Source organism: Diadema setosum, chromosome 8, assembly GCF_964275005.1.
Source record: "Diadema setosum chromosome 8, eeDiaSeto1, whole genome shotgun sequence".
Lineage (NCBI taxonomy): Eukaryota > Metazoa > Echinodermata > Echinoidea > Diadematoida > Diadematidae > Diadema > Diadema setosum.
The window spans coordinates 15,445,496-15,464,005 of NC_092692.1; the positions used below are offsets into that span (position 1 = coordinate 15,445,496).

At 41.0% G+C, this 18,510-nt stretch overlaps 1 protein-coding gene across 1 annotated transcript in view; it reads right to left on the bottom strand.

Moving 5' to 3' along the window:
* Positions 1 to 1,499: 1,499 nt before the first annotated feature.
* LOC140232089 (uncharacterized) overlaps positions 1,500 to 18,510 on the bottom strand; it is a 47,246-nt gene continuing 30,235 nt past the window's right edge. The window contains exons 31-50 of the mRNA XM_072312240.1: positions 18,221 to 18,461; positions 17,612 to 17,816; positions 16,619 to 16,843; positions 16,025 to 16,112; positions 15,272 to 15,561; positions 14,471 to 14,705; positions 12,948 to 13,121; positions 12,116 to 12,318; positions 11,426 to 11,701; positions 10,639 to 10,862; positions 9,875 to 10,052; positions 8,602 to 8,779; positions 7,778 to 7,897; positions 6,437 to 6,736; positions 5,825 to 5,988; positions 5,145 to 5,303; positions 4,361 to 4,465; positions 3,663 to 3,810; positions 2,966 to 3,235; positions 1,500 to 1,663 (exon numbers count right to left, since the gene is read on the bottom strand). Coding sequence (XP_072168341.1) covers positions 1,500 to 1,663; positions 2,966 to 3,235; positions 3,663 to 3,810; positions 4,361 to 4,465; positions 5,145 to 5,303; positions 5,825 to 5,988; positions 6,437 to 6,736; positions 7,778 to 7,897; positions 8,602 to 8,779; positions 9,875 to 10,052; positions 10,639 to 10,862; positions 11,426 to 11,701; positions 12,116 to 12,318; positions 12,948 to 13,121; positions 14,471 to 14,705; positions 15,272 to 15,561; positions 16,025 to 16,112; positions 16,619 to 16,843; positions 17,612 to 17,816; positions 18,221 to 18,461 — 3,947 coding nt within the window. The remainder of the gene's footprint in view (positions 1,664 to 2,965; positions 3,236 to 3,662; positions 3,811 to 4,360; positions 4,466 to 5,144; positions 5,304 to 5,824; positions 5,989 to 6,436; positions 6,737 to 7,777; positions 7,898 to 8,601; positions 8,780 to 9,874; positions 10,053 to 10,638; positions 10,863 to 11,425; positions 11,702 to 12,115; positions 12,319 to 12,947; positions 13,122 to 14,470; positions 14,706 to 15,271; positions 15,562 to 16,024; positions 16,113 to 16,618; positions 16,844 to 17,611; positions 17,817 to 18,220; positions 18,462 to 18,510) is intronic.

Here is an 18,510-nt window from a genome sequence, read left to right on the forward strand (position 1 = left end):
GCCGACCGTAACACAAAAAATACGCACACAGAAACACACACATACACACACATAAGCACATACACTGACACACACGCACACGCGAACACATACACACACACACACAAACACACGGACACGGACGCATTCACATGTTTTCACATCAGCCTACGTGAAGACTAATTGACACCAACTCACGCCTTAAAAAAAAAAAAGAGAAATAACATTTAGAAATTCAACACAGGGAAATAAGGGGATTTTGGATTGATTTTATTCTAATTGACTTTGTATTATGGGACACTCTTTTGTCGGTCATAACACAATATGACGTCGTCAGAATAGAATCTCGGCAATATATCTTTCCTGTCCTTACGAAAATGTAATACTCCAATTACTGAAATAGGCGTAATCAACAATAAAAAAAAAAATATATATATATATTACTGATGTTACGACTGTTAAGTCTAAATATTTCTAATAACACATAAAAGACATGATGAGTGTTAAATGTGATTTCGGTCACATTTATCCAATTGTAGGAAAGTTTTAATTCTCCTTACGGTCAAAATCATGCTGTGATTGCCTAAACTTGGAAGAGCATTCTGAAGAATCGTTTGCTAAGTTTCTACTTTAATGGCATCAAATGCTATGTTTGGTAGGGATCTGCTCGATCAAATCGGCAAGAATCATGCCGGCGGGAAGTTGGGTGTTTCACTGCGCTATACCGTCATCGCAACAAAACGCGCAATTCACTTATACGCTGTATAACCTTCTGCATGGTCACGAAACTACATTCCTTATGCTGGTGCAATATACTATCTTTTTAAACATAAAGAAATGTCGACGCATGTTTATAATAAAGTATTCAACCTACATTGCATCTTTCTAAATATCAAATGTACTGATAAAAGGCATGTTGGAAATATCATGTGGTAAAAGTGTTCTATACCCAAATAAATGGTATTCGTCAAAATTCATAATCTACTCGAATGCATTTTACTGAGCACAGATCATCCAGGCAAAATGGGAAAAAAATACATTAAATATACATTTATATTTCTATGAAATTTATATAAGTTCATCGATACTAACATTTCTATTATTTGACAAACAATAGAATAAATTACATCATTTCGATAAAACATTTGTTGGCAGGTGAATAAATCAATTCATAATTATGAAGTCTACATTTCTTTGATGATCATCTCTAGAAGACAATGAATCAAAATAATTGATATTAGATCTCTTTCTTATTCCTCAATAAAGTAATTTCAGCTATATATCATTGCCCGATGATAGCGACATGACAAACTCATGATGAATACAAGGGACCCATTGGAGTCAGTTTACATTGGCATCAAGTATGTCGAGAATCTAAGGTCAAATTAAAAACAAACAAGCAACAAATCAATGAATAAATAAAAGATGATGGTGGAGGCTGGCAAGGGGACAAAAATGGGCTGTGGGTGAGGACGGAAAGGGGAAGAGGGAGGAGATTAAGGGGCTTAAGTGACAAGGGATTATCCGAGGTAGATGACTCTGGGTTTGTCGTCGTCTTGGATCTCCTTGCTGAAGAGTTCCTTGTCGTGGCGCTTCTCCACCTTGATGAATTCGTTCAGTTTCATCACCATGTCGTCCAGCTTGAACTTCATGTCGTTGCACTCTTGCTGGACGGGCTCGATGCCTGCAAAGAAGACAGTACGTCAATGATAGATAGATAGATAGATAGATAGATAGATAGATAGATAGATAGATAGATAGATAGATAGATAGATATAGATAGATAAGTAGATGGATAGATAGATAGATAGATAGACAGACAGATAGATCGATAGATAGATAAATAGATAGATAGACATATAGATAGATAGATAGATAGATAGATAGATAAATATATAGATAGATAGATAGATAGATATAGATAGATAAGTAGATAGATAGATAGATAGACAGATAGATAGATAGATAGATAGACAGATAGATAGATAGGTAAATAGATGGATAGATAGATAGACAGATAGATCGATAGATAGATAGAGAGATAGAGAGAGAGGGAGGGAGAAAGATACAGAATGAGAATATTGAGTGAGAGGGGAAAAGAGAATAATGATGCAAATAGTAAGATAATGTTCACTTGATATTGGTATGAATTAAGCTCACTGAATGTGTGTTTGAATGGTTCCGCAAAAACAAGCAAAAACAAATAGTGTATTTGGAAATGCATCAGAATTGATATGAAATAATTTTGCATGTGCATTTCCTGCTATATGCTTTACTGCGATGATATAATACAATTAGCGATGCCTGTCTATTTGATAATTTGGTTCACTATCGAACAACACTCATTTGCTCATTTTTTCAGTAATATTACATGGAAGTGTGTTTTCAGTTGATGAACCTAGCCCTCCCAAAAAAGTAGTATTTTGCATTTAACAAGATAATTGCAAATTAATAAATTGTAACTAAATATCGGTCTCATAAGAGCAGTTAACTTAAATACCATCTGTGGGCAACAATTTGTCATATTACTTGTCGTCTGAATCTGAGAAATCATTACCACGATGAATTTAGATACCAATGCGATTGATTAGTCCGTTAGCTTGTTTTTGATTTCGTAAGTCAAGGATGCGATATGGGATGCGACCGGTAAGCACTACTGTGAGTAAATCGCAGTGACTCACGATAATTATAACATCCAAGTAAAATTATTGTAAAATGGTGTATAGTATGTTAGGTATGCACCTAACCTAGAATAATTGTAGAATGACGCATGACATACCATACACCATGCTACCTACAAACCTATCATAAACAAATTCATAGTTCGCTCTTTACGCGACCGACCGTGCACCATAACAAAAATATTGAAGTCACGTGATTCCATATCAACCAATCACTGATCGTGTTTTATGTGAGGTGTCTTATTCATGAAAATTACACAGAGTGACAGCAATGTCCGCAACGAGTAAAAAGGGACGGAGCTTACCCTCGATGTACTCTTGCTTCTTGCGGGTCTTCGGCTCCGTGCGCTTCTTGTTGATGCCGGTCCACTTCTTGAAGCGGTCGACCATGAAGTCGACGATCTCAAGACGGTTGCCCTGCTCGGCCTGGGCTGCCTTGACCAGGGCGAAGGACTCATTGATGATGGCGAGCAGCATGTTGATCATGACCCACATGATGAGGATCACGTAGAAGAAGAAGAAGAGCGGACCAAGGATGCGATCCACCTCCAACATGGCAACGAAGTCGAATTTGCCTAGATACAGACAGAACACATATCATCATGACCATCACATCACCCTGTGGATTGAGGTACCACCATCAGGAAAACATGTTGGTTATTTTTTTTTTTTCATGCAGGCCTATATTACCAAGAATCCTTCGCGGCATTGTTCTTGCTTGTTAAAAGCCTATACAACTTTTCATCAAAAATATCTCAAAACTTGCATCTTTTGTGAATTCATATATTGTAAAACAAATTTTGCCCCGTCTTTGGTCTCCATTGAGACGCCCGGTGAGGAATATGAACCTATATAAAGCCACTACACAGACATTGACAAAACCTTTTCACTGATGTGCAATGTGCCTTTAGCCGTTTAGGATGAATGAAATGTAAGGGAATGTGTTTGTGTGTGTATGTGTGTATGCATGTTGCGGGCGCTACGGAGCTTTCACTGACTTACCTAGGAGGGTACCGAAGAGAGATTCCAGTGTCTTGATAAAGGAGGAATAGTCTCGCAGCTTGTAGAAGATGAGGAAAGCGAAGCTACTGAAGGCCATGTACATCACGCCGAACATGATCATGAAGAGGGACAGCTCGTAGCCGAACACCTGGACGACAAAAGTTATTAATTAAGCAAAAATGGTTATTCTGCAAATGTTTCTTTCATTTTTTTTTTCTGAAGAAAGTGTACAGCTTCATGGCTGCATCTGATGTATGTATAGGTCCCTTGCTGTCTTCAAGTTTTGTTCAAGGACTCAAGATTTACTGCTTTCAGAGTATAGGCATAGACACAAACGTAATGTCGTCGCTTTGGAGATTCACGATGGTCATGCCAACTGAAAATGCAAAAGCAACCGCTTTTCATCTGTACGCGTACACATGAACATGTCTCAAATGACATTAAAGATTAAAGCAAAATTATAATGTGACATATTGCCGTTTCTCTTTGCAAGTGGAGTAAGCGGCTTATTCTGATATTTATTGTAAAACTGAACTCGTCGCGTCCGAAATCTGGTAATGCTCAGCAGATCCAATGTTTATGGCACACCGGAGTCCGATTTAGGGAGGAGTTAAGAAGGAGCTGTAATTGTGGGGGGGGGGGGGGGGGTATGTGGGTGGGTCTCTTAACTACCATCGAGGAGAGATTGATGTACGTACTGAGAGTGTTTCCGTGAGGAGCAGCATATTCTTGTTGAATCGTAGGAGGCGGATGAACTTCACGGTTGCTATGAAGAGCAGCAGGCCGACCATCGTCGTGTACAACTAAAAAGAGCAAAGTAAATGATTACGTAGCCCAAGAGGTAAAGATAACACGTACACTGACGAGATCATCTGCCTTCCTTGAGCGACAACTTGAGAGAGTCGAAGGATCACATTAATTTCAAAAGAGAATCAATACTTATAAATATAAACAATATTTCTCCAGAACCCTTGTCTCGGAAGTGAGGGAGACATGAGGTTATGCCTTGCACTCGTAAGGGATTTGTTGTTACTTAGTATTCTTTTAAATAATGCGTATTTTTATGCGTATTCTGGATGGAATTGCTGCCATCTTGGTATACAGCCAAAACTATCATAGCTGGCACCCAAGGGGGCCAAAAAATATGGCCGTTATAGACAGGAAGACAGGGTCTTTAACATGCTTTTTCTCCGGGAAGGAATTGTTTTTTTCAGTTGTTGTATACGGCAGGTGGCTGCTATAGAAAGGTGGCCGCTATAGACAGGTGGCGGCTAAGACAGGTTTGACTGTACACTGGATAGGGCCCTCTCTTTTCTTAGGTCGTTCTAAGCTTTAGCTGAAATAAAGTAAAGTTAATTGCTATAAAGTTCACAAAAGTCTCTGACACATTTAAAGCAATAATGTCAGCATCGTTCTCGCTTCATTCTGTTCTTCAGTGTGCAGAGACCAAGTCAAGCTAACTCAGGACAAGTCGAGACTTACGTCGTCCCACATAGCGAGGTACTGGAAGTTATGGAAGGCGTTTGGATCGGCGCGGATGTCGCCCATCAGCTGGTTCGACTGGAAGAGTCGGTACAGGTATGACGTCAGAGCCCCAGCCGCCAGCCCAAGCGACACGAGCTCGATGACATTCCATGCATTCTGTGATAAATAAGTGTTAAGAACGGAAAAGTTAACACATACTTTCATATTAAGACTCCTCTCATTATCAAAGTGAATAGTGGTGTGTCTTCAACATATTTACGGTTTCAACAAGCAACGGATTTTCTTCCCATTGTATGCATATTGCAAACAAACAATCATGTAAGCAAAAACCAAAACAAACGGTCGAATCTGTATTATCCCAAGAAATCTCACATATCGAAATTAAGATAAACCGTAAAGATGATTTCTCTAGTGCGAGAGCAACTCTGAAGAATACCCAAAGTTGGCGGTTAACAAAATTTATGCAAACGTGTTATTTGTTACAGTGTTTAAATCTTAGATTCAAATGTCTTCTCCAGAGATACAACATACCTAGAAATTGGAATCCCTATAAATCCTAGATTATATTGGCCACAATTAGTCTTTATAATAAAAGTTTATATTCATCGTGTTTATAAAAAAAAAAAAAAAAAATCACTTCCAGCCCCACTGTGTGAGGACATTTGGGAAGTTCCTACCTTGAAGTACGCTTTCTTCTCCTTTATAATCTTTTTCACTTCCCGATAGCCGTAGAACAGCTCAAGGAGAACAAAGATAGCCTCTCCAGCCATGACGAAGTAAGCGAATGGTCCGTAGTAATGGTCAAGGGTCATTGCTTGGAACTTGACCACTGGCGTTGCGCCTACGAAGTGGGAAATACACGCATACAATAATGTTGTAAATATTTCATATCCATCTCAAAAGTAGCTTTATCCTGTATTGTCAGACAGTTTTACCTGTAGGGGGAAGAGCTAATAGAAAATCATCACTATTCTAATCAGCAACCTGAACTCAAGTAGGACGAACAATCAACCCCCTCTTCCACAGTGATGTTATCGTATATGAATAAATCAGCATCATTACAGTCAACAACATCATCATCATCATCATCATCATCTCATCTCAGAAGGATAAAGCGCTCTCTCCCTAATCAATATAATTATTTGAATGCACCTGTATCATTATTACCATGATTAATTCCTTAAACTATTTCCACCCTCGGATATAGAATCAGCCGCTTCCTCGACAGCAGTGACTACAGCGAAATGATGTGAAATGACTATGCTTTTTTTTCGGCAATAATGCAATACCTCCTGTCGGCGTGAATTCGACAACGCAGAGGCTGACGACGTGGGAATTAGTGGTCGGGTTGTAGACAGTAAACTCTAGGAACACGGCCCTGGTCTGCTGGTCGATCCACATCATGTCCTTAAGGTAGTTCAGCATCTCGTAGTCGTTGTCGATGTTGTTGCCGAACTCCACGGCGTAGCCGCCGCCGTAGTAGACGAACTGCTCGGCGTAGGCCGGGTAGGAATCGAGCTCCAGCCAGTCTCGGTACTTCCACGGGTAGTCGAATCGATCCGTTTCCCACATAGGAATATTCATGGTGTCTGGGTCACAAAATAATGATAACGTCAAAGTAATTAACACAACTATTGTATTAGTATTCATTGACTCTTATTTCATTTATTTTCCATTAAAAACAAAGCTATGCAGAATCATAAGCACAATGTACTTGTATAAACAAAGAGTATTTCACACATTTAAATGATACAGGGCCGGCGGTAGGGGGGGGGGGTCCTCGGCCCCCACTTTTTTTTTACCCCGGATGTGGCACAAAAAAAAAAAAAAAAAAAAAACAAAACAAAACATAGAATGAACCTTTTAGCGCGGTAAAGCCTTTGTTTTGTTTTTTTTTGATAAAAACCATAAGATGCGCTGAAGACTTTTCTTTTTTGCAAAGCTTCCATCAAATATGTATCATATTTCTTGTATCACAAAACTTCCGCAAGATCTCACTTATATATCATGGCTACTTTAGTAGACTGCTGATTATAGTTCTAGCATATTCGATTCTATAGTGTTAAAGCATTTGTTGTTGTTTTTTGATAAAAACCATAAGATGCGCTGAAGACTTTTCTTTTTTGCAAAGCTTCCATCGAATATGTATCATATTTCTTGTATCACAAAACTTCCGCAAGATCTCACTTATATATCATGGCTACTTTAGTAGACTGCTGATTATAGTTCTAGCATATTCGATTCTATAGTGTTAATGAAATAAAGTGATCGAAACATTTACAAAATTCTGTATGTATAAGTTAATTTTACCTCGTATATAAGATAGTAGAGAGTGTTAGGGGACACTTACCACTTTATTTTAGCAGTTTTATTACAATGATGCAGCCTCGTATTTGCTATATCCTGCTGATGTTATGTTAAATTTCAAACCATGGTATATTCGTTTTTGTTTTTCTCTAACAGTCGTTAATGCTCCTTTATAAATCGTATGGATAACAATGTCTGCCATGTGGATGAAGAATACGAGGAGTTCCTGAATCTAGGAACTGGATATATCTATTTGCTTTCGGAGTGCATAGGTGATGTTGTTTCTACGTAAAGAGCAAAGCTTGATCGGGAATTGTTCTTACCGCTCATGTTGACGGGGAGCCAGCCCGGATGGTAGCTATCTTCATCGTCGTCCGCCGCGGAGTAGACGTCGGTACAGTGGTTGATCACCGCCATCATCACGTCTTCGATCTTGCATGAGTCTGTCGGGGCGAAAAATAAAATATGGTTCATATATTTCATCATTCGTGATTAATGAACCCACTGACCTAAAAAAAGAAGAAGAAGGTATCCTCCATAGAAGTGTAATTTTCAATTTAGTAGCTCATTTCACCTTTCAACAAAATATTGACAGTAGTGTTTTCGATATTTTGCATCGCCCGTAACAGCCTAACGAATCTAATCAATGAATTTCATCACCGGAAATGAGTGGCAGCAGCAACATTCAATGTTCACAGCGATGTATCAACAAATGTCACAAAGAGCCGAGACGGAAGAAGCGAAAGTACCACGAACGATCTCGTAACGGATCATAAAGCATGGTCATGATGGTAAAGGCGTCGGAAATGTCCGATACCTTGCTACCGCATTCTACGCTCTGATGACAACACTCTAACTACACCTGTAATGTGTCAGTAGGATAGTTCAATGGTGTCAACTAACCATTCTTGCTTTACATGTCTCAGTGCCATATGGTTGAGGGGGCTCAGTATTAGTATCACTTCTCGATAATCCGAGGCATTTTGCGCATTGTCTCAGGGCGGGGTTAGGGTGGCAGGCATTGTCCCAACATGCCATTCGTATGTTCGTGTTTTCGCTATCACCACTTATCATTAAAAACCTTGACGCTTTAAGGCAGCTAAATTTCTATTTTTCAAAGGTTTGGAACCGGCAGAGGGATTCTTACCTTGGTAGACCCGCACTTGTCTGAGGCGAGCTTTACCCAGTAGCACGTGGGTCCGGTCTGTAATATACTTCTGCTGGGTGAGCACGGCGTCCGGTTGACCGTTGTATTTATCCCCGGGGTACAGGGACGGAATGAAGGTCTCCTCGAGGTACTGGAAAAAGTTTGCCCTGCCACCAACCTGTGAGAAGTTAAGGGCGGGGCACGCATCGAAGGATGAGAAACAAGAAACTTAAGACTGTTGCTCGCAAACAAAACGGGTACAGCTGGAACAATGTCTAATGGTAAGATTACTATGAACAGTATTGCATAAAGAGTTCTATTTTGATCGTGTTAACAGCGCGAAAAAAAGACACATAATGAGATAATTATAGCGACGAAATCGTGTTACACACAAACATCACCGTATTTCGTCAGACAATCTGAAATTCTTGGGGATTTCTAGTCGCGACAACGATACGGACTCCTACCCACTTGTATTTGAAGCTCACTTTGGTTCGGAACGGGCCAAAAGGTTATGCGTCAATGCACCAAGAGCTGCAGGTCAAAGTTCTTCTGCCACACTGACTGATGATGTCTTCATTTCTTGCTGCGACAATAACATAATCTAGTGTCGATAGGCTTGGATAAAGGCTATGTAATGCCATCAGGAGTCGATGCACAGCTATAGAGATAGTACATTTGCGGTAGCTGTAACGCCGAGAATGATTTCATATCCGCAGCAACTACTTCACAAAAACACAATAATTCATAACGATTTTGCTTTTGTAGAACAGGCCACTATTTTGTCCGAGGCCAAACAGTACAGGTATCGGCATGTGCTGGACGTACAAAAATACTTACAATTGTTACAAAAAACGCAATAATTGTTGCTGAAAATGCATTCTACTAGCTCAGACTGTTTAGTGTCAGTGTTCTTCTGATTTTCACACTTTGCATATTGTTATGGTTCATTTCGACCACTTTAGTTTTCAAGGTAATGTATAATTTCATAAGGTTCCACAATTATTGTAATAGTCTTTTCATTCTAGAATGGTTTGTTTTCCCTACTTTTTGTTACCAAAGAAAGTAAAATGTATATGCTTTTTTGTTGAAAATGAAATAAACTTTGAAATGAATTGAAATGAATTGAATGCATATACTTGGAGTTACGTAACATACATAGTATGTTTAAAGTGTGAATTTCGAATTATAATCGCATGTTCGAAATGTTTCATAAGTATACTTTTAAACCATTCCTGCCACTCAAACAAACGTAGCACCAAGACAAACTCACAGCGCTGAGCGATCTGATGCCGTGATACTGGGCGTTGCCGAACGTGTTGGAGACAGACTTGAGCACGCCGTAGCTGTTTTGATCTCGACTCCCATACGAGATGAGGAACATGATGTAGAGGTAGAACATGTAGATGAAGATTTCCTTGATAATGGACATCATTTCGATCTCCTTGAACCTGGGGGAGGGGTGAGGTAGGAGGAAAAGGAGGGGGAGGAGGAGGAGAAGAAAAAGAAAAGGAGATGGAAAGAGAGTTGGTTACCATAATTATATGGAAAGTTGTCATTGACATCCATTCGTTATCAAGATTTTTGTTTTCTCGAAAATAAGGCCTTATATCAGTATTATCATCACTTTCATTATCATCATCACCATCATTACCACATCATCATCATCTTCATTATTATTATTATCATTATCATTATCTTCATCATCATCATCATCATTATCATCATCATCGTTATCATCATCATCATCATCATCATCATTATCATCATCATCGTTATCATCATCATCATCATCATCATTATCAGCATCATGGTGTTATCATCAAGACAATCATATTCATGAAATTATTTATATACTTTTTTTTTGCCTGCATGAACTTTTAGAATCATCACCTAATCATGGTTGATATTATCATGACATTACTAGTAATTTTCATTGTCGACATCAAGATTTACAGCACAGCCATCATCAATGTTATCGCAATTACCAAACCGCATCTGTATTTATCAAAATGTTTAACTTGGTTGCTAGGATACCTGGTCTCCCTCATCTCATCCAGGGTGTCGGTGTCTGGAGGCTTGACTGGGCACATCATCTTCTGCTGCTCCAGCTGCTCCACCTTCTCCGGGTCCTTCAGCTCGTCTTCCGTCATCCTCTCGTGAATGAACTCCTCGTCGCCCTTGAGGGCGGGCGACTTCGACTCGTCCTCCTTGTCGGGCTTCTTTATCACCAGAGCGAAGAACGTCGCGAGGCACAGGACCTGGGGTATTTCGTCACAAACAACGGATTTTGTTTCTTAAGTTGATGTTATCACGGAAATGGAGAATGCTGTGCAATGTCATCATTTACATGGATGTCATATACGGAGATCTTACGTGTTCTGGTAAGTTAGCACTTACGAGCATAATAACGATAGCCTCACAACGATCGTTATAACGACATATTTGCGCTTTAATTCCAGTAATGAGGAATACATTCTGCTGACGCATTTAATGAAGTTACCATGCATTCCATAGCACTTTTTTTTTTCTTTAACAGACGGATCCCAACAGTTTAAAAAAAGAGAGAAGAGGATGTTTGTATCATTTCCACGAGGTCATATACTTCTTGTCTTCTAGAATCTACGGCCACTGGTCAAACAATCACCACTTCTGATAGAATGAAATGAGAGGACTTAAATCTTCAGAAACGTATACTTAATGATTTGATAAACATAAAATGGCACAATTCTTGTCACAGTGTCATTGCCTGTATCTTGTACAATATGTGTAAAAATATTCGCTTTTGGTCTATAATCTGTGCAGAAGAGAAGAAATGTCTTACCTTGATGGGCTGCGAAAAGAGGATATCCTGGACTAAGGAGAAACAGATGGACTTGAGCCACTCGGTGGCCTTCTCTACGCCGAAGGTTCCGGCTACCTCCACGGTGAGCCAAAATGCCACGCCCACCGTCGCGTAACCCACCACCCAACCGATGATGAAGCACTGCCATGGCAATTGGAATTTCTCCTTCTTCTTCTTACCGGTCTTTTTAAGACCAGCAACGAGCTCCATCCCGTCATCTGGCTTCTTTTCCCCATTTTCCTCAGCTTTCGCTTTCTGTTGGGATTTGCATGATGATACCATGAGGCAAAAAACCAACATTACTGAACTGTTTTTAAAGAGAGTCACTCAAAAAGATCTGAATATGTGTTACCAGCCAGTCAGAAACGATATCATTTGTTGTGTTTCATTTTCAAACAACATACCCATCAAAAATAAGAGTCAAGAATGATAGATTAATAACTTACACTGCAGCAATAGCAAAAATATAAGGTTTCTTCACGTATGCACCCCAATAGAGAGGAGCTTTCGATGGGCCTAAAAATAAGAGAAAGTGATTCACGAAATTTTAGTTCTTTTTTCTCTACTTTAAACCAGAGGGGAAAAAACATTTCTATACCTCTTCGTGCTCGAGAGGAAATAACGCAATGTCAATTTTCTCGCACCGAAATAAATTCAACGTTTTCTGACCTCTTCATTTTCATCTTTGAGTCGGTTGTCTCCTTCGTCGTCGAAGCGCACGGTGCGACTTCGGGCTGACTTCAGCAGCCGTTTACTGTCGTCACCGGTGTCGAGGAACTCGAGTTGCTTGACGAGCTCGTCTTCGGCCTTCTCGTTCATCCGATCTCTCTTGTCCTTCTCAATCTCCTCCTTGGTCTTCTGCTCTTCTTCTTCTACACATGCATTGGAAAATCAATCCAAGGCGTGATCACGATCAGTAAAGTATTTGTCTGCGACAACCAGACGACTGTTAGGTGGTTAGAGCCACACAAGCGTGTCTGACCATCAGTAGACATCACTTACATTCATGCACACTTGATAACCCTCTCTATATCATATCATCGGACTAAAAAGGTACTATTACAATCTGTCATGACATACATGGCCAGATACAAATCTCTTGCATTACCCCGCGAAGTGTGTTACCCGTGAATACTCTACACGACTGTGATGATATCTGACATTGCTTGGACAATTATACGGGACTAATACTAAAGTCAGGACCGTCTTGACATATGAGGATGGCTGTTGTTCTTATTATTGTCGATATCATAATCATTAATAAACATGAACGATGAACAATGATGATGATGATAATGATGATGATGATGATGATGATGATAATGATGATGATGATGATGATAATAATAATAATAATAATAGTAATAATAATAATGATAATAATAATAATAATAACAATGTTAATCATCATTATCATTACAATCATTATCATCTTTAATATCATCATCGTTGCTATTGTCATTGTCAGCAGCAGCGTCAGAATCGTAGCAGCCAGCGTTACCTTTCTTTTTGTCCTTCTTCCAGAACTTCCAGTTGATCTTGTCCGGCGGGGGCTTGGAGAGGCGGAACATTTGCACCACGATGAGGTTGGCGGGGAACACCATGAGGGAACTGATGACACCAATGGTTATCTCCGCCAGGGAGAAGGAAATGGGCCCAATGGCGAATGATCCACCTGTGGAGAGATAATTTTTCAAGAGAGGCGGTGTAAAGTCACGAGTCGGACCTTGTTTCCTAGCTAGCGCGTCAAACAGAGACGAATTTGTCTTATATTCCAAGACAGGATAGACTGATGCCAGTTTTCTGCCAATCACGATTTATTATTTTATGTATGGAAGGGCAAGAAATGATTTCAGTAAAGAAACCTCACATTCGAGAGAAATCGAGAAACTTGTGTGTAACATGTTTAGTGGTAGTACATTCAAATTTCCCGTTTTCTTGATCACGCGGGTCAGAGAGATTCTATAATGATCTGATCACACAACGGTTTATTACATGCATGGAAGAATAATACAGTAGAGGTACAGTGGTGGGACTAGCTTGTCCATTCATACTAAGGAGTCTTTGTAGCTCGGTGGATTACACTATGAACTCTCAGTCGTGAGGTCCTTGGTTAGTGTGTGCTGACAATAGAGGTTGTGCCCTTAACCAAGACACCTTATCCTCCATGGCCCGAATTCACGAAGGTGGTACAAATGAAACCATGGTTTAAACCATGGACAAAAACCATGGAGCGCCAAGTGTCGCATGGAATATTTAGTTACAAAATCAGTCATTTCGTCGAAAAGATTATTTTGTAAAGAAATTACATTTTGTAACTAAATGAACATTTCTTCCACGAAATGATAATTTCGTTAACGGTCATTCTGTAGACGAAATGGCCAATTTCTTGACAAAATATTCCGTGTGACACTTGGCGCTCCATGGTTTTTGTCCATGGTTTAAACCATGGTTTCATTTGTACCACCTTCGTGAATTCGGGCCAATAGCGTTGTACTTCTTTAACCCTCTGTATGCCACATAAATTTTATAGCCTGTCAATAAGTATGTGTGCAAAATTTGTTTACTTTTTGACTCAATGGCTCAGAAAGGATTAATGCTGGTGAATAGCTTGCTCATAAGCGTTTTAATGCAGCCATACAGGATCCACGTAAAATAGGCCTAATGATTAAAACGCAATAAAAGCAAGGTCATGAGGTTGCAGAGGCGGCTTCCAAGGTTCTTGAACCTTGAACAAATATACCCTCTTTTGTAGTTCATTCTGGAAGCTAAAGTGGGATGGGATGTGTGTGGAGTCAATGGCCTACAGTGAAGTTTAGGAGTAGAAGATATTCAAGTATATACAGGTGGAAAACATGGCTGCTCGGTTTGCAGAAACCGAAGTCTAACAGGCGGCTGCAAGCTTCTGATGATAGCTAGGAGGGCAGCCGGTTGGAAAGCGATGAGGGAAGATTTGTTAATATAGCTGCATAGGGTAGTCCAAACCGGTAAGGTCTACTTTTCATGTGTGACCCTCGATCTCACCTGTTGCGTTTCCCAGGTCGATGCCGTAGAAGAAGATGTTGGCCATCATACTGGAGAAGAGGAGGGAGAGACAGCACAGAGTACGCTGGCAACGTGTGAACGTGCTGCGGGCCGGCCGGGCGAAGACGGAGAACCAGAGGTGGCCGTCGGAGAGGTTCCGGCGGGTCTTGCTGTAGAACAGGAACCCGAAGCTGGTGAGTTCGCTCTTCCCAGCCACCGGTATGACCCTCTCAATCTGCATAGGTGAGTCATTTGGCAGGACATCATTGCGTTTTTGTGATACAGGTAGTGTAGCCTTAATTCGCAAAGCTACGAGGATGTTTTAAGTCAGATAACTAAGTATAACTTCAGGGTGATGATATTGCCATATAATAATATATGAATATTCCATCAGTTTCACGCCAGTGTTCTTTTCTGTTTTCATTTTTGTGTGTGTGTGTGTGTGTGAATTTCTGAATATCAATTATTATACCAGGTTCTACGAATGATGATATCTACCCATGTGGGGGCGCTGAGGCATAGTGGATACGACACCCGACTCCTAATCGGAAGGCCCGAGTTCGACTCCCGCCCAGTGCTTATGTCCTTGGACAAGATGTTTTTACCCACCATATCCCTCTCAATCCAGGTGTATTTTAACGGATACCTGGTAACGCTAGTGTAATGATAATGGCAGTGTCCTCTGGTAGAGCAGTCGCAACACTGACGAGGCTACCCTGGATAAATAAGCCCCTATACCTGGAGAAGTTGCGGCTGTGGTTTTCTTGAATCAAGAAAGTGAAAATGAGAAGTAAATCTAACCTGTCCATCGTCTTCTTCCACAGCGAGCCACCTGTCGCACATGAAGTAGTACATCTTGTCCGTCTCCAGGTCCTTGATGACCAGACGGCTGAGCACCCAGGACGGGAACTTGCCGCTGTTGTCGTGCCAGATGCGCACGTGCATGAGGTTGCCGAGGTGACGGGGTGCGGACATGATGAAGCTGTCGATGCCGCCCCGCTGGAAGGTTCGTCGCTTCGGGTCGATGAGGAGGCGCGGTCGGGACTCCTCCGCGTCACCCGTGATGATTAGGGATACTTTGGCCGTTGTCGCTGTAAGCGGGAGGGTAAGAGTGAACCTTAGACCAAGTACAGGCTATCATTGGTATAAAAAAAAAAAGCTCCAGTAAAATATTGTTGACAGAATGACTTTCTTGAGAAACTGGCGAAAACTTTTTCTCAGATTTTCTTTTTTTTTTTCTGCCACTTATGTTTTGAGTACGCAGTGTCGCATTGTTCCTGATAATGGAAACTAATACTCTCTGAATGGTTACTATGTAAGAAGGGCTCCAACGTGCACCAGCGATTCGGAATGCGATACCAGCCGAACGGTTAATGACTGTGATCTCACATTCACAAATTGTTTCCAGATACTGAATTCTGTGCTTGTAATTGAGCAATCCACAAGGATCGCAACAATGATTATTCTCCATTGGAGAGTTGGATTCCTGTGCAGTACAAGTACCAGTAGAGGCAATGCAGAGGAAAGACTTGAAGAAAGATATTCGATACTTACAGGCACCACTTCTCATGCCGGTGAAGACGGTGATCTCGTATGAGTAGTGGTCACGTGGATCGTTGTCAATCAGGGGTGTAGCGCCCGCCTGGAAAAGAATGAAGGCGAGATGTCGATTTACCATTAGGAGTGTTAGTAAGTATACTGCTGTTGCTCAAACATCTAAAATCCTCCATCACCGTGCAGCAGAATTTCCACTCACTACTCGCTAATCACTATTGACTATCCACACTCACTATCCAATATCCGCTATCCACGATCCACTATAATAGAATACCAAAAGTGTGACGTCATACGCATTCATTGCCATGAAAATTGGTTCTAAACAACCTCACGTAGCCCAGATGTCTGTCAGCACATGGTTGCTAACCATATTCTAACAAAAGACGAAATGACATCATCACTTGGGTTCTCTCATACGCTCAACTTTAAATATGAATTAAACCACTATACATAATTTGTGCTTCTATTCACTACCCACATCTCACATCCAAAATCCGCTTACCATAACCATGCACAGCTCACTGCACTGTTAACCATGTTCACAGTACCCCAACCAGGGAGGTCTTTCCACCTCCTCGCGCTCCCACTTACCTTAACCAGATCACGCTGGTCAGCCTTGTAGGCCCAAAGCTGGACCGTTAGGTAGATGGCAAACATGCAGACCATGAAGGTGAAGACCACAGGATTCTCGCCCAGCTTCGTGAAGGCCGACTGAGACAGGTCGATGGAATTCATCGGCACCTCAAAGCCGCCGCCGAAAGAGGTGAGATGGTTGCAGAAACACTGCGTCTGCAGCAGCCGAGACTTATCCCCAACCTACCAAGGAGGAAAACATTATCAAACTTGTTGCTGCTCTCTTTTGTCTCAATCAAGAAATGTCAAATGTGAATGGTATCACTCCTTCCCAAAATTATATTACATTTTATCGCACTCTGAATTATACAACTGACATTGAACAGACTTAGAAGTTTTAAACGAAGGTTGTTTCCCTTGCTAAAGGTGTGTAAACATTCTTTTAATGGCAAAATCTGGGGTTCTTTATGATTTTCTGTTTGCGAATAATTGATAATTGAGTTTGGAAAAACAAAACAATCTCACGCACTACAGTAATGTTACACGCCCAGAAGAAAAAAACAACAAACAAATGCAATTCCAAATGCTTTTTTGAGTCGAACTTCTGAGAGATTGACTCGTTTGTAGTGTGGTGGATATTATACAACTCTGAATTTTATTTTATTGGTTTGGGAGATTAACCTCATGAAGAGAATTACTCTTTGAAAACAGAGGAGAAGCAAACTCACAGCAGTTGGTATTCATTTTGAGAAGAATGTTAGCAGAGCACAAACATAGATATTTCATTTGAGACTGGGCTACTTGGCAGCAACAATCGCTGCAACATGAACTTTCATCATACTGGCTCAAGAAACACAATGACGTGAGACTAACAAAAGTTGGCGCAGCTCAGTTGCCGCTGCAGCAGCTGCCCGCGTCCAGTGCGCAGTTCGAGTTACGCGCCTTTCCCGGCTAGCTGTAGATTTTCATATTCATATTTCTCTATGACGTCATCATGACATCAGTGCTTACCTCACATCCATCCGTGGACCAGTCATCTGCCTCCGTATCGTAGAACTGACACTTGCTCGTGAAGGGTTTGATGCGGTAGTAGACAGGCCAGAAAGCCGTTTCGATGTCGGCGTCTGACCCGAGGTACTCGTCGATGGAGCTAGAGTTTTCCCCGCCTACGGACTTCACGCCGACGTAAACTTCTGCCGTCGAGCCGTTAAAATAACTGTTGAACGAAATTGCAATGTGGAATCATGGAAACAATAATATGGTCTTTTCTCGTAGTTTTTTCTTCCAAAAAAAAGTGTGACTTGCAGCTTTGTGCTGGTAAGGTGACATGATTGTACGCATGAAATGATATTGTAATACCGATCCGATTGATTAACATAAAAATGAGTGGATCTGGGTATCACGATTTCCTTCGAGCACTTGACCTCACTGCAACATACTCCCCTAACATTTGATAAAAACGAATGCATGTCAGCATAAAAACTCGATAGCCACGATAGCTCACGATAAGTGGACACATTATCTGAATACAGTGTAGTAGGGATGGTTTTGCCTGGGTTATGTTTTTTTTTTTTCAATAGTTACTGGAATTTATAGCTCTTTGCATTCCTACACACTCACCTGTCCAGTATGGTGTTACTGATGAAACAGACATTTGGATCCGGATAGTCTAACTCTCCGCAGCTCGTCCCATTCACACGGTATGGAATCGGATGGGGCAGCGTACAGTTGAAATCGTAGATGTCGATAGAGGGCGGCCTGCCCATTCTGATGTAGAGTTCCAGCGTCACGTTGTCCGCCATCGTCCCGTTGTGGTTTAGAGCTACCGCCTCGATGTGCAGTGCAGCATGACCGGGGGCCACTGTGTACAGAATTGTTGAAAAGAAAATGGATATTCATTTGAACATAAC